At 36.9% G+C, this 17,571-nt stretch overlaps 1 protein-coding gene across 1 annotated transcript in view; it reads right to left on the bottom strand.

The window, feature by feature from the left end:
- The window catches only part of TRDN (triadin), a 372,172-nt gene that overhangs the window by 309,948 nt on the left and 44,653 nt on the right, over positions 1 to 17,571 (bottom strand). The window contains exon 2 of the mRNA XM_024759083.1: positions 8,524 to 8,733. Coding sequence (XP_024614851.1) covers positions 8,524 to 8,733 — 210 coding nt within the window. The remainder of the gene's footprint in view (positions 1 to 8,523; positions 8,734 to 17,571) is intronic.

Raw genomic sequence — 17,571 nt, 5'->3', positions numbered from 1 at the left:
ACACTAGGAAGGCCCTTCACTGGTGGAGACAGGGGCGGGTGGCAGGGGGAAAGCTTCAGAGCCACAGAGGAGAGAGCAGCAACAGGGGTGCAGAGGGCAAAGCGGAGAGATTCCCGCACAGAGGATTGGTGCCAACTAGCACTCACCAGCCCGAGAGGCTTGTCTGCTCACCCGCCAGGACGGGTGGGGCTGGGAGCTGAGGCTCGGGCTTTGGAGGTAGGATCCCAGGGAGAGGACTGGGGTTGGCTACGTGAAGGGGATACTGCACCACAGCTAGCTGGGAGAGAGTCCAGGAAAAAGTCTGGAACTGCCTAAGAGACCACTGTTTCGGGGTGCACGAGGAGACTGGATTGAGAGTACCGCCTAAACGAGCTCGAGATGGGCGCGAGCTGCAGCTATCAGCACGGACACCAGAGCTGGGAATGAAATGCTAAGGCTGCTGCTGCAGCCACCAAGAAGCCTGTGTGCAAACACAGGTCACTATCCACACCTCCTCTCCCTCGAGCCTGAGCAGCCCACCACTGCCAGGGTCCCGTGATCCAGGGACAACTTCCCTGGGAGAAGACACGGCGCGCCTCAGGATGGTGCAACAGCATTCCGGCCTCTGCTGCCACAGGCTCGCCCCACATCCCTACCCCTCCCTCCCCGCGGCCTGAGTGAGCCGGAGACCCCGAATCAGCTGCTACTTTAACCCTGTCCTGTCTGGGAGGGAACGGATGTCCTCAGGCGACCTACAAACAGAGGCGGGGCCAAATCCAAAGCTGAACCCCGGGAGCTGTGTGAACAAAGAAGAGAAAGGGAAATCTCTCCCAGTAGCCTCTGGAGCAGCAGATTAAATCTCCACACTCAACTTGACGTATGTTGCATCTGTGGAATACCTGAAGAGACAAAGAATCATCCTAAAATTGAGGCAGTGGACTTTGGGAGCAATTGTAGACTTGGGGTTTGCTTTCTGCATCTAATTTGTTTCTGGTCTTATGTTTATCTTAGTTTAGTATTTAGAGTTTATTATCATTGGTAAATTTGTTTATTGATTTGGTTGCTCTCTTCCTTTTTTTTAATATATACATTTTTTTTTCTTTTTTTTCTGAGTGTGTATGTGCATGCTTCTTTGTGTGATTTTGTCTGTATAGATTTGCTTTTACCATTTGCCCTAGGGTTCTGTTTTTTTTCATTCTTTTTTTTTTCAGTATAGTTCTTAGCGCTTGTTATCATTGGTGAATTTGTTTTTTGGTTTGCCTGCTCTCTTCCTTCTTACTTTCTTTTCTTTTATTACTTTTGAATTTTTTATTTTTAATAATTTTTTTATTTTTTATTTTAATAACTTTATTTATTTATTTTTTCTTTCTTTTTTTCTCCCTTTTCTGAGCTTTGTGGCTGACAGGGTTTTGGTGCTCCGGCGGGGTGTCAGGCCTGTGCTTCTGAGGTGGGAGAGCAAAGTTCAGGACATTGGTCCACCAGAGACCTCCCAGATCCACATAATATCAAACAGCAAAAGCTCTACCAGAGACCTCTGTCTCAATGCTAAGACCCAGCTCCACTCAATGACCAGCACGCTCCAGTGCTGGACACCCTATGCCAAACAACTAGCAAGACAGGAACACAGCCCCACCAATTAGCAGAGAGGCCACCTAAAATGATAATAAGGTCACAGACACCCCAAAACTCACCACCAGACGTGGACCTGCCCACCAGAAAGAAAATATCCAGCCTGATCCACCAGAAAACAAGCACCAGTATCCTGCACCAGGAAGCCTACACAACCCACTGAACCAACCTTACCCACTGGGGGAAGACACCAAAAACAATGGGAGTTATGAACCTGCAGCCTGCGAAAAGGAGAACCCAAACACAGTAAGTTAAGCAAAATGAGAAGACAGAGAGAAACATACAGCAGATGAAGGAGCAAGGTAAAAACCCACCAGACCAAACAAATGAAGAGAAAATAGGCAGTCAACCTGAAAAAGAATTCAGAGTAATGATAGTAAAGATTATCCAAAATCTTGGAAACAGAATGGAGACAATACGACAAAAGTTTAACAAGGACCTAGAAGAACTAAAGAGCAAACAAACAATGATGAACAACACAATAAATTAAATTAAAAGTTCTCTAGAAGGAGTCAACAGCAGAATAAATGAGACAGAAGAATGGATAAGTGACCTGGAATATAAAATAGTAGAAATAAAGACCACAGGGCAGAATAAAGAAAAAAGAATGAAAAGAAATGAGGACAGTCTCGGAGACTTCTTGGACAACACTAAACACACCAACATTCGAATTATATGGGCCCTAGAAGATGAAGAGAAAAAGAAAGGGACTGAGAAAATATTTGAAGAGATTATAGTTGAAAACTTCCTAACATGGGAAAGGAAAGAGTCAAGTGCAGGAAGCGCAGAGAGTCCCATACAGGATAAATCCAATGAGAAACACTCCAAGACACATATTAATCAAATATCAAAAATTAAATACAAAGAAAAAATATTAAAAGCAGCAAGGGAAAAATAACAAACAAGGGAATCCCCATAAGGTTAATAGCTGATCTTTCAGCAGAAACTCTGCAAGCCAGAAGGGACTGGCAAGAATATTTAAAGTGATGAAAGGGAAAAACCTACAAAGAAGATTACTCTAACAGCAAGGATCTCATTCAGATTTGATGGAGAAATTACAACCTTTACAGACAAGCAAGAGCCAAGAGAATTCAGCACCACCAAACCAGCTTTACAACAAATGCTAAAGGAATTTCTTTAGGCAGGAAACGCAAGAGAAGGAAAAGGTCTACAATAACAAACCCAAAACAATTAAGAAAATGGTTAATAGGAACATACATATCTATAACTACCTTAAAATTCAATGGATTAAATGCTCCAACCAAAAGACATAGATCAGCTGAATGGATACAAAAACAAGACCCGTATATATGCTGTCTATAAGAGACCCACTTCAGACCTAGGGACACATACAGACTGAAGGGAGGGGATGGAAAAAGATATTCTATGCAAATGGAAATCAAAAGAAAGCTGGAGTAGCAATTACCATATCAGACAAAATAGACTTTAAAAAAAGACTATTACAAGAGACAAAGAAGGACACTATATAATGATCAAGGGATCCATCCAAGAAGAAGATATAACAATTGTAAATATATATGCACCCAACATAGCACCTCAATAAATAAGGCAAATGCTAACAGCCATAAAAGGGGAAATTGATAGTAACACAATCATATTAGGGGACTTTAACACCCCACTTTTACCAATGGACAGATCATCCAAAATGAAAATAAATAAGGAAACACAAGCTTTAAACGATACATTAAACAAGAACTTAAGTGATATTTATAGGACATTCCATCCAAAAACAACAGAATACACTTTCTTCTCAAGTGCTCATGGAACATTCTCCAGGATAGATCATATCTTGGGGCACAAATCAAGCCTTGGTAAATTTAAGAAAATTGAAATTGTATCAAGTAACTTTGCTGACCACAATGCTATGAGACTACATATCAATTACAGGAAAAAATCTGTAAAAAATACAAATACATGGAGGTTAAAGAATACACTACTAAATAACCAAGAGATCACTGAAGAAATCAAAGAGGAAATCAGAAAATACCTAGAAACAAATGGCAATGAAAATACGACAACCCAAAACATATGGGATGCAGCAAAAGCAGTTCTAAGAGGGAAGTTTATAGCAATAAAATCCTACCTCAACAAACAAGTAACATCTCAAAGAAACAACCTAAACTTACACCTAAAGCAATTAGACAGAGAAGAACAAAAAAATCCCAAAGTTAGCAGAAGGAAGGAATTCATAAAGATCAGATCAGAGATAAATGAAAAAGAAATGAAGGAAACAATAGCAAAGATCAATAAAACTAAAAGCTGGTTCTTTGAGAAGATAAACGAAATTGATAAACCTGTAGCCAGACTCATCAAGAAAAAAAGGGAGAAGACTCATATCAATAGAATTAGAAATGAAAAAGAAGTAACAACTGACACTGCAGAAATACAAAGGATCATGAGAGATTACCACAAGCAACTATATGCCAAGAAAATGGACAACCTGGAAGAAATGGACCAATTCTTACAAAAAAAGCACAACCTTCCATGACTGAACCAGGAAGAAATAGAAAATATAAACAGACCAATCACAAGCACTGAAATTGAGCCTGTGATTAAAAATCTTCCAACAGGGCTTCCCTGGTGGCGCAGTGGTTGGGAGTCTGCCTGCCGATGCAGGGGACGTGGGTTTGTGCCCCGGTCCGGGAGGATCCCGTGTGCTGCGGAGAGGCTGGGCCCATGAGCCATGGCTGCTGAGCCTGCGCGTCCGGAGCCTGTGCTCCGCAGCAGGAGAGGCCACAGGGGTGAGAGGCCCGCATACTGCAAAGAGAAAAAAAAAAAAAATCTTCCAACAAACAAAAGTCCAGGACCAGATGGCTTCACAGGCAAGTTCTATCAAACACTGAGAGAAGAGCTAACACCTATCCTTCTCAAACTCTTCCAAAATATAGCAGAGGGAGGAACACTCCCCAACTCTTTCTATGAGGCCACATCACCCTCATACCAAAACCAGACAAAGATGTCACAAGGAAAGAAAACGACAGGCCAATATCACTGATGAACATAAATGCAAAAATCCTCAACAAAATACTAGCAAACAGAATCCAACAGCACATTAAAAGGATCATACACCATGATCAAGTGGGGTGTATCCCAAGAATGCAAGGATTCTTCAATATACGCAAATCAATCAATGTGATAAACCATATTAACAAACTGAAGGATAAAAACCATATGATCATCTCAATAGATGCAGAAAAAGGTCTGACAAAATTCAACACCCATTTATGATAAAAAACCCTCCAAAAAGTATGCAGAGAGGGAACTTACTTCAACATAATAAAGGCCACATATGACAAACCCACAGCCAACATCGTTCTCAATTGTGAAAAACTGAAACCATTTTGACTAAGATCAGGAAAAGACAAGGTCGTCCACTCTCATCATTATTATTCAACATAGTTTTGGAAGTTTTAACCACAGCAATCAGAGAATAAAAGGAATCCAAATCAGAAAAGAAGAAGTAAAGATGGTACTGTTTGCAGATGACATGATACTATACATAGTGAATACTAAAGATGCTACAGAATACTACTAGAGCTAATCAATGAATTTGGTACAGTATCAGGATACAAAATTAATATACAGAAATCTCTTGCATTCTTATAAACTAATGATAGAAAATCTGAAAGAGAAATTAATGAAACACTTCCATTTACCATTACAACACAAAGAATAAAATACTTAGGAATAAACCTACCAAAGGAGACAAAAGACATGTATGCAGAAAACTATAAGACACTGACGAAAGAAACTAAAGATGATACAAACAGATGGAGAGATATACCATGTTCTTGGATTGGAAGAATCAACATTGTGAAAATGACTATATTACCCAAAGCAATCTACAGATTCAGTGCAATCACTATCAAACTACCAATGGCATTTTTCACAGAACTAAAACAAAAAATTTCACAATTTGTATGGAAACGCAAAAGACCCCAAATAGCCAAAGCAATATTGAGAAAGAAAAACGAGCTGCAGGAATCAGGCTCCCGGATTTCAGAGTATACTATAAAGCTACAGTAATCAAGACAGTATGGTACTAGCACAAAAACAGAAATACAGATCAACGGAATAGAATAGAAAGCCCAGAGCTTAACCCACACACATATGGTCACCTTATCTTTGAAAAAAGAAGCTCATTGTAAAGCAATTATAGTCCAATAAAGATGTTTAAAAAATTAATAAATAAAATTTAAAAAAAATAAAATAAAATGTATACAGCACTTGTGATACACCAGGTTCTGCCCTAAACACTCCAAATATATTCATTTGTATAATTCTCTTAATCTTATTACATATGTACTATTGTATAGATGATGAAACTGAAGCAAAGAGAGACTAAGTGACTTTTCTGATATCACAAGGGCTATAAAGTTGCAAGATCTGGATTTAATAGCAAGGAAATGCAGCACCAGAGTTCACATTCTTAACTACTTTCTTACACTTTCTGCTATACTGGATCAGGGAATGAGGGAAGGATGGTATGAGCAGAGGCAGGGAGGAGTGAGAGTGTATGTTTTCCTAGGCAAAGAAAACAGGTGAGAGCAATAGGAAGTATGGCTGGAAAACGGGGTGCATGAGCGGAATTACAAGATGAAAATAAAGGGCTAAGCCAAGGACTTGAATTTCATGTCAAGGAATTTGTACTTGGCAGAAATACTCAATGAAATTTATGTTTTATGAAGATACCTTGGGGGCAATGTTAAAGGGGAGAGGCCTGGGTGAGGCAGACAAAAAGAAACTGCATTACCCCCTCTAAAGAGAATCAAGGTCTGAAGTGTAGTAATGGAGACTGTGGTAATAAGTGTAGTAATGGAGGTAATAAGTGTGGTAATAAGAGGAGGGAGCAAATTCATGAGGCATAAGAGGGTTGGCTGGCATACAGTGTGGTAACTGATCAGGTGCCCAGCAGATTTAACAGATGACTTGCAGGTTTCTTTTTGCAGGAAATGGATAGATGGTTAGGTCATTAATAAATATATAGAACTGGAGGAGGAGTCTTCACAAAGACGATGTACTTAGCAAACACTTCTTGAAAGAAGAAGTGAAGTAGTAGTAATACAGAGGTTATTTTTCCCCTAACAAATGAAATGCCAGGAACATAGGCATTATCCATAGTAACTAATTACAATGGTCCAAGGAAGCTCTACTGTGGACTATGTGCCTTACATTTAAGTAATCTAATCTGAAAATTTAATTATAGGTAGCTGCTCATTTTATCAAATAATTAAGAACAAATTCATCAGTAATTTATTTAGTATACTTATTAAAATATTAACTTTACAAATATTAGATTTACACACAATTCTTAAAATACATCTACTGTAAAAATTGAAGAACTATATTATATGACCATATTTGGTTCTAAAATTTGAATGAATGAAATTCTAAAAAAGAACAGATGAAAAATATCAGTCAATATAGGCTCAAGGGAAATGAAATTTCCTGGAGTAATGTAAACAACTGTTTTTCACTTAAAATTCTAGGTCATATTTTATTTTATAGGCATTTCAACTGTATATTCTTTTAAGAGTCTGCATTACACAATATACCAAAACTATTGCCTACTTAAAGCAGAGGTTTATGGCTCTGGATAAATAGCCCTTTTGCTTTGGTTGACATCATGAGACTTAGCTCTACCTGTTAGATGATGCTCACTTTAACCCAGCTACCAACGGTACAGGGGGCAGAGTTATCTCAGTCACACCTCCATATCAATAAACCCAAACTATACAGTTTTTTGACTTTGTGTTATTCATACTTGCATTTCTTTTAACATAGCCATTTCCTGGCATATGTAGTAGATACTTGACAATAATTGTTCAATGAGTAAAATACCATAATGGGAAGTAGAGGATCTCTCAGTATATAGAATGCAACTTACAGTATTTATAGTTTCTGAGTTCTACTGATTCCACTCTTACTGAAGAAAGAACAGGTAGGTTGCAGGGTGCACAGGGCAAATATGAACGAGCACGTTAAGAAGCTAATAAAATGTTTTTGCTTATGATACAAAGGCATAAGCATAAACTCATTCATCTATTCATTTAATAATTATTGAGCACCTGACCGATTCCTTCCCTCAAGGAACTCACATGCTCAATAGAGCATGTCAGATGTGGAAATAGACAAATATAATTTTAAAAAAACAGAAAGACCTTGAACAAAGAGATGAACAATATACTCAGAGATTGGATAGGCCATAATGAAAATCTAAATTTCCTCACTTGTGATATTCCTATTTCACTCCGAATCTATAAGAACACATGGCTGGCCGTAGTATCGCATTACAAGTAATTCCTCGAAATTCCTTTTAACATTCTTTATTTTTAGGAAATCAAAATAGGATGTTTTAATGGGAGGAGCAAAGAGAATGTCTGGGAAGGAAACTTAGAGCCAGATAGTGGGGGACTTAAAAATACACAATTTTCCATTTGTCCAAAAGTGTTTTATTTGGGTTGGGTTTGGTTTTATATAGCCGAGTGTAAAATCCACAAATTATCCTTTATTAATGATTGATATAGTCCCTATTCCCAAACCAAATATCCACCAAGCTTTGGAATTGTTATCCTCATGAAACTATAACATTGAGCTTTTGTTCAGCTCTTCAAATCAGGTTTCATTTGAAGTCTATGAGAACAGGCAAAGATTAGAAGGAAATGTGAAGATGGGAACTAGCCCTTAGTGGCCCTCAAGCATGTTTGTGGGATGCTTTGTTTATTTGCAGGGTGAAGAGAAACAAAACCAGAGCTGGAGAGAACTCTGTTTCTTTCCATTTAAAAGCCAAACTTCTGCGGTACGGCAGACACTAATACAACATTGCAAAGTAGCTATACTCCAATAAAAATTAATTAAAAAAAAAAAAGAAAAGCCAAACTTCATGGATCTTACCTGAAAAGTTTCTGTAATCCACTAAGTCAAACATAACAATGGCCACAGCTGACCACGTGATGATCAGAGCAATGACCAGAAGCCAGGCTGCTGGGGAGCTGAATGTTGTCACTATATCTTCTGTGACTGTCCTCTTTATCACTTTTCCAGGGGATTTGGGCACAGATCCATTCTTGCTGTCTATCACAGTTGTGGTCGTAGATGCATTTCCTAATCGAACATTGGAAAAGGAGAATTATAATTTGGAATTTCATGTCAAATATTGATGACAAAAACCCCTTCCCCACAAAACACAGACTGTATAGGTATATATAGCTCTTTTATAGCATTTTCTATGGCAGAATACACCTCTTTAGTGGTAGAGCCAAACTCCCTGCCCGCTACCACATTTCATTTTCTCAGCATTTACCCTCCACCCTGATACCCATAGGCCCTCATAATCAGCATTCCTCGTCTCCCAAGTTCCATAAGTACTGCCAGCCAGGCCACAAACTATGTCATAATCTTCAATCATTTTTGCATGTCCCTTACCGCCTCATATACCCAATACCATCAAGGGCAATGGCTTTTTTGGTCAAGTTGCTTTTTAACCTTTTTCTTTTATTTAGGTTCATACGTCAGGTCTAAATACAAGCAAAAATATCCCCTCTGGGAGAGAAACAAAATCAGTGATAAAATAGTTCAAATGGATGAAATTTCTTTTGGATATTCTGGTTTAACAGCATAATTGACCCTCTATTAAAGCCATTAATTTTTATTTGTGAAAGGGGCATAGAAGATCTAAGAGATTAATGTTGGAAAATCTTATTATATCCAGAAACTTTTTATTTCTGCTTACAAAAGTCTACACTTTCAGTTCATGACTGAAAATTCAAAAAATATAAAAAATAGCAAAATAAATAAATAGATAATTATTTGGGTTTTTTATTAAACAATAGATTTACCATCGATAATTATTTGTATTCTCACCACACAAAAAGAACTGTTGACATATTTTTCTATTTATACCTACTTTTCTGTACATGCAAGTAAATACATAAATACGTTTTATTTCTGACAAGTCATCAACACACTCTCCGTTAGTTTTTTTTACTAGGCAATATATAATAAACATGATTTCTTGCTGTACATATTCCATAAAATACTACTTAAGTGGCTGCATGGCATGTCATTCCATGGCTATGCATAATTTAGTTGAACAGCTTTCTACCCTGGGACATGGCAGAAGTTTTCTCAGCACATATTAATGATTTTTGTATAAGGAGAATTTCCTAAATATAGAATTACTGGGCAAATAATATAATCACTTTTATATCTTTTGAGAATATATGTATATATTTGAAAATAAAAATAATTTGTTTCCTTATCCTTGACAACCCTGGGTATTACCGGTATTCAAAATATGTTCAATCACACAGGAGGAAAATTCTACTTCATTTGCAATTCTTTGATTGCTAGAGATAAGCTTTTTTATATGTTTATTTTTCATTTATATTTCTTATCCTGTGAAGTTTTTTGTTCATTTTTCTATAAACCTCCTTCTGGTGGTTTATAAAGTTGTGTACACATATACATATATACATAATGTATATGTATATATTTTGCATATGTATATTTGCATATACGTATATGAGTGTGTCTACGTGTAAATGTACTTACATGTATGCATGTGTGTACACATACATGCTTATAAATAAACACACACATATAGGATAGTACCACTTTATCTAAACTTATGTTGCACTTTTTTCCTTCAACTGTTTACTTTTTCTTTTTATGACTTTTTTTTTTTTTTTTGCGGTACGTGGGCCTCTCACTGTTGTGGCCTCTCCCGTTGTGGAGCACAGGCTCCGGTTGCGCAGGCTCAGCGGCCATGGCTCACGGGCCCAGCCGCTCCGCGGCATGTGGGATCTTCCCGGACCGGGGAACGAACCCGTGTCCCCTGCATCGGCAGGCGGACTCTCAACCACTGCGCCACCAGGGAAGCCCTTTTTATGATATTTTTATTATATACATAATGTATATGTATATATTTTGTATATGTATATTTGCATATACGTATATGAGTGTGTCTACGTGTAAATGTACTTACATGTATGCATGTGTGTACACATACATGCTTATAAATAAACACACACATATAGGATAGTACCACTTTATCTAAACTTATGTTGCACTTTTTTCCTTCAACTGTTTACTTTTTCTTTTTATGACTTTTTTTTTTTTTTTTTGCGGTACGTGGGCCTCTCACTGTTGTGGCCTCTCCCGTTGTGGAGCACAGGCTCCGGTTGCGCAGGCTCAGCGGCCATGGCTCACGGGCCCAGCCGCTCCGCGGCATGTGGGATCTTCCCGGACCGGGGAACGAACCCGTGTCCCCTGCATCGGCAGGCGGACTCTCAACCACTGCGCCACCAGGGAAGCCCTTTTTATGATATTTTTATGTATAGAGTAAACATTTAAAAATTTTGTAACTCATTTTTCTTCTGTAAAGTTGCTGCCTTTGCATAACTAGAAAGCGTCCCCTCAATGGAGAGCAGGCATATATGACTATATTGACAAGCCTTGACTCATAGAAAGTTATCTCTAGAGGAAACTTAGAGACTATTTGGAACAAATATATCATGTTTCATTTAAGAACAATTGAAGACCAACCAGAAATTACACAGATGTGGAGTAAATAACTGAGCACTAAAGAGAAAAAATACCCCTAACAATCCAAATATTTTTGCCAAAATTACAGCTTAACAATATATTTCATATACTTTAAATATGAGCTACTTTGTCTATAACAATTAAAGAATTACATATTAGGGAAGAGAAAATTTTGATTAATCACATTCTAATATACATAAGTAAATATTTTCAATTTTATCTCTAAATTACATTCCTAAATTTTTTTTAAAAAGCAAATTTTCAAACTTCTTTGACATTAAAAATTAAAAAACAATTTTTCCACTCCCAACCGGAAACTTCTTTGACATTTTTCACAAAATGAATTTCACCTAAATGGAGTTACTCTTAGAATAATCTTCGCCATTATCATCATCACTATCATTGTTACTTTGGCCACTACTTCTACAGGTAGGACTACAACCACTACTATCATGATAAGGAAGGGCTAGAAGTGCAAGATTAACCTTAGAAACAAAGGCTGAGGGACTAACTCCTCGATAAATGCAGACATTTATTTCCACTTAATAGCATATACATTAGGCTAAGACAGTTTCAGGGAACCAAAAAAAGAATGCTATGACTTCCTCCATGTCTTTCCTAATCAATTTATTTATTGTAATACAGGAAAACAGGGACACATACTGTAATTTATTCATATTAATGGATCCTGTTTTGCCCCATTAACAAAATTAAGAGAGATGATTGATAACAAATAAACTTATTTTGTTATTGTACAAATGTTATCAGATATGTAACTGAATTCTTTAAAGTACAAAAAAAAAGTTTGAACCCTGAAACAGATGTGTGCACTGCGTACTTAAAGTATAAATTCAGTTCATAAGACAATTTTTAGTTGTTGACAGAAGAAATGAAAATACCACATGCAAAATTAAGTACTCTAGTTAATAAAGTTTTCTTCGTTTCTTTACCCATAAAATGGTACTTTCCTCCCCTATATAGAAATAAAATAAATGACATAAAATTCTAGACTGACTAGGGAAAAGAAAATCAAATGCATTCTAGTGTATATATTAGTAGGTATTAATAATAACCAAACATAACTATACAACTATTTTTAGATGACAATGGTAAATCTAGGCATATATTTTTAAGAGTAAAAAGCTGATGAGAAACATCAGTGGTAAAATCATTTAATTAGAATTTTAAAACAACTTTAGGTATAAATTAATAATAGTAACAATGAATCTCCTTTCTTCTCTGAAAATCTATGTGAATACATATCCCAAGCTCTAAAATTCAATTTAGTTGAAATGATACCAAGATGGAAAAATAACTTTAAAAAACAGATTTCAGTTTGTACCTGAGGTGGTGCTCAAAGAAAGAAAAATTAGAAAGAACTCATATCATATCCTCTCACTGAATTTCGTGCCAAATTCCCATCACTTCTAATGGCAGTTCTGAAAATGGATGAATGATAGAAATACTTTGAAATGCGATTCAAGACTCAAGTGGGGCTACAAGTGAATCAAATGATTCGCGGGAGAGTAAGTGAATTATAAGTGTGTAGGAGAGGCCCACGTGAAAGCTGATATGTTGCTAAACTCCAGTTTTTTAACTTCTGGAAGGCTTCCTACTATCACTATATAGAGAACATGGGAAGAATTGCTTTTGCTCTTTAGATTCACTTCAGTGAACTGTGTGTAAGAGAGTATTTCTGCAGACAATAACATACACACCTGCTTGGTATCTTGAACCTGAAAAAATAAACGTACTGAGATTTGATACAAAATTAGTTGAATTCTGGTCCCATTTTTAAAAGACAGAAAAATTTTTATGGGATAAGAATTTCTACATTTTTTCCCTTTTTTATCAGGAAATTGAGAGAGTATATAAATTCAGGGAGTAATGCAAGTTCAGAGTTAAAATATGACTTTTAATTTTTTAAAGAACTGATTTTAATATAAATTCCAAATTTTATTTCACCTTACAGTCCTGCCAAAACAATTATGGTACAATATTTTAAACAAATAAAAATGACAAAGTTAACACTAAACAATTTTTTAATCTTTTCTATTTTTTTTTCATCCTCACATCCTCAAAAATTCCACTTAAGAATTAATCAAGATTCCAAGGTGATGAAAACATTCTGAGTATCCAACAGCAAAACCATAAGCAATTTGAAAGTAACCTGAAGGTTACCCTGCTTAAGGAAAATTATGTGTTGCCTTTGTTATGGAAACACACTAGGTTGTAACTTTCAATTTCCATTCAGATTTACTTATAGAAACCACACAGTGCCAAGAAGAATAAAATTGAGGGGAAATAAATTGCCTTCTCTGACAGCTGGTCAAGATATATGCAAAGAATAGAGTGTGTAATCTGAGATTATTTAATGTTTGAGAAGCACTCTGGAGATGAAAACAGCTAGTTATTGATATGGTGGAAAAATGAGAGGTAAATATTACTGAGAAATTTGATATGGGTGATGTTTCTTTTTTTTATAAATTTATTTAATCATTTATTTAATTTTTGGCTACATTGGGTCTTCGCTGCTGCACACAGGCCCTCTCTAGGTGCAGCGAGTGGGGGCCACTCCTCGTTGCGGGGCGCAGGCTTCTCATTGTGGTGGCTTCTCTTGTTGCAGAGCACAGGCTCCAGGCACGTGGGCTTCAGTAGTTGTGGCACACGGTCTTCAGTAGTTGTGGCTCACGGGCTCTAGAGAGCAGGCTCAGTAGTTGTGGCGCACAGGCTTAGTTGCTCCACGGCATGTGGGATCTTCCGGGACCAGGGCTCGAACCCGTGGCCCCTGCATTGGCAGGCGGATTCCCAACCACTGCGCCACCAGGGAAGCCCTGGGTGATGTTTCTTGAAAGTTGGTGTCTCACAATTGGAGCAGAGCAGCAAGGATATGTGACAGTACTTTCCATGCCTACGTTTTCATTCCATTCGTTTTGATTTCATACAAATTATTTTGATTGCCAGGTAGCCAGAATCAGCTTCAAAAAAAGTGGGGATCTGCACTGCTATATTTAGCATGGATAACCAACAAAGACATACTGTATAGCACAGGGAACTCTGCTTAATGTTATGTGGCAGCCTGGATGAGAGGGGAGTTTGGGGGAGAATGGATACCTGCATACGTATGGTTGCAGGTATGTATATGTACCACATGTACGGTTGAGTCGCTTTGCTGTGCAGCTGAAACTATCACAACATTGTTAATCGGCTATACTCCAATATAAAATTAAAAGTTAAAAACAAATAGTTCAAAACAAAACAAAACAAAAAAACAAACAAAAAAGAAGTGGGGATCTGGCTGAAGGGCCAAGAGACTCTGCTCCATAAAGTAAAATTAGGGCTGCTTATGTAGTAGCTCCAAAGACCACAGCCAGGTTATGCATTGGAGAATAAATCGTAAGTCTCCTGAAAGAATTCACTTAACCTCATCATGCCTTATTAATCAGATGAGGAAAATGCCATGCCCCTTGCCCATTATTATTCCTATGGGAATAATACAATACAGTCTCTTCTAGGATGCTCAAGGAAGACACCTATATTCTAGAATGGTATAAATAAAATATTGCATATTCATTTCATAAAAGCATTAATTTGAATTTCACAGTTAACTGTGCAATGTGGTTTGTGGAATACTCTAACACTAAATTTTTTCTTCAAAAATTAGAGAGCAAAGGAGAGCAGGGTAGTATATACGATCAGTGAAAAAAAAAGGTATTTCAAAATTATAGTAAGAATGTAATTCCCAGTCACAAGAATGACCTTTGCTATATTTTTAAGTGTTCCAGAAAACATGCATATAAGTAAGAATTTTGGAGAAACTCTACTGAAAAGATTTTTAAGCAAATAAAGTTGAAAAGTGAAGAATCCATCTTTTAAATTGCATATTTTATTAATCCTAGCGTTTGAAGAATGGTCTGTGTATCAACAGCAAAAACAAACTTATACTTACCAAAGGGGAAACGTGGCAGGGAGGGATAAATCAGAAGCTTGGGATGAACACACACACACTACTATATTTAAGATAGATAGTGAGAAGATAGCACAGCTGTTAAAATAGCTGTTTGCTTAGATTGCCTACACCATTTTTATCAGATAAATTATAGGTAGCAAGTTATAAGATTATCAATGAGGAATTAAATTTTCTTTATACAGTTTTTTATCTCAGCCACTAAAATATTTTTATTTTACAGGAAAGACACGAACCTATTGATATGATGCAATCCTTACTTGTAGTGAATTTTGCAGAATAAACAGGTAATAGGATGCTTCTGCTACATTTTAGGATCACATACTCTTTTACCATTGCTGTATTTCCCCTGACAGATGTGATGAATCCATGCTGGTAAAACAGTAGTTTACAGACTTAAGAAAATTAGTTTCATTTTGAGAATTTTTCAAGTGCTCTTTTCTTGTTGTACAAGAAAACCTAAACGACTAAACTATTGATTTTAGGAAGTCAACCTCTGTAAGAACAAATAAACTTTATGAAAATAAATGATAAAAAAAAGATAGATAACCAACAAGGATCTACTGTATAGCACAGGGAAATCTACTCAATATTATGTGATAACCTATATGAGAAAAGAATCTAAAAAGATGATATATGTATATGTATAACTGAATCACTTTGCTGTACACCTGAAACTAACACAACATTGTAAATCAACTACACTACAATAAAGAAAAAGAATGTCTATGTATCATATACATAGAAATCTGTGACCACTAAATTATGCTTTTCTAGTATAAACTGAATGAAATAGATTTTGAGAGGCAAGTTAAATCATGACAATTCACAAAAACAATCTTTATCAAAATAATCCTAGACATTCAAATTGATATATATCTAAGATTGGTAAACCATAGGAAGTAACCTAGAGAAATTTTTAGAAGAATCCAGATGCTAAGCACTTAAAGAAAAGCTATTCACTCTCTTTCAAGGTAAAAATTGCTTTTGTCTTAAACCGGAAACGGACCCCCTGCCAATTTCAATCATGAAAGCCCTAAACTGCCATCTCTTTCCCCAGATTTAGGGTATGTGATTATTGTAATATTTCAGAGGATGATTTGGCCACCTAATCTACCTGCAAAGATGAAGAGATATACACCTATATTTTGCGTTATCTAGCACTCCTTGCTACCCACTCGCTCCCTCTACCCTTCCAGGAAGTGAATTTCTTTTTCCAGTAGTGGGATTAGAAAGTGAACACTCCCCTAACCCCCAAACATAGGAATGGGTCTTTAAGACAAGCCTGACCACTTAGAACATTCCCTCTTGCCTAAGACTGCGAAGGGATGGGGCAATCAGAGTCCTCCTCAGTTTTCTTGGAACTATTGGAGTTATACTCTCTTTCTGCTTGGTTTACCAAGCTGGTGGGGTCTACCAGTAGTCCTCTAGCCCACCAGTTGAAGAATCTGCTGCAAGATAGAAAGAGGTAGAGTCCAGATACCACTGTGTGGGTTCACGGAGCCAGCTGTGTTTACAGTCAGATTTATTTCTGGACTTCCAGTTATATGAGAATATAAAAACTCCTTTAATTTGGTTGTGCTTGCATTACCAGCCATCAGAAGTTCTGACTGATGCTCTTGCTTCTGCTAGGAATGTAAATAATTATTTTCCTTCATCTCTGTCATGAGGGGTCATCAGTCAGAATGATCTAAATATCCAGATTCCTTTTTTTAAAAAAATCATTTTCATTTTTGAAAGAAAATCTCAAATCTCACTCTTATTTTTTGAGTGGCTGTGTTGTCTTGGTCGTAAACGAAATGAGGTTTTTTGGGGGTTTTCAAGGTCAGATTCTAATATTGAAGTGCTCCTTCTAGGAAGAGCTCACTTGTGTTCTGGTTGAGTGAGAGGCAGGATATCTCCCTCCCTGGGCAGTGGGCCCTCGCTGTGACCTGCTAGCCGCTTCCCAGTACTCCTTACTGCCAAGTAATAGATGTCTCTTCTTGTATTAGCTCCGGTAAGCCTAGGTTTCCCCTACCTTTTGAACTTTTCACTTTCAACTTAGCAGTTACTCCCCATTCAGGCTAATTGTATTCCTACAAATAGCAATCTGAATTTAAAGGTGGAAAGCAATGGTAAGTGCATAACTAGAATTCACTTTCTGAAACAATATGTATTGAACTCTTAACACATTACAGGTAAAATACATTGGGTTTTACTAATCTAACTTGGGCAAGGATTTCTGATGAATTCCTTTTTTTTCTTTAAAAAAAAAATGGTCTTACTGAAACTCCACTTTTAAAAGCCAACTTTTCTTTCAAGAATTGCCTCAAATGCCTCACTTCTTTTGAAGTGAACACTACTGTTCTTACCTATGATTCTATAACATTTTTTGATTAATACAATGATATGGGTGAAATTATCCCAACTCTTGTATAGTTCTTTTGTTT

Source organism: Neophocaena asiaeorientalis, unplaced genomic scaffold (genome assembly GCF_003031525.2).
Source record: "Neophocaena asiaeorientalis asiaeorientalis breed wild unplaced genomic scaffold, Neophocaena_asiaeorientalis_V1.1 scaffold5, whole genome shotgun sequence".
Taxonomy (NCBI): Eukaryota; Metazoa; Chordata; class Mammalia; order Artiodactyla; family Phocoenidae; genus Neophocaena; species Neophocaena asiaeorientalis.
This window is presented reverse-complemented; position numbering and strand designations above follow the sequence as displayed.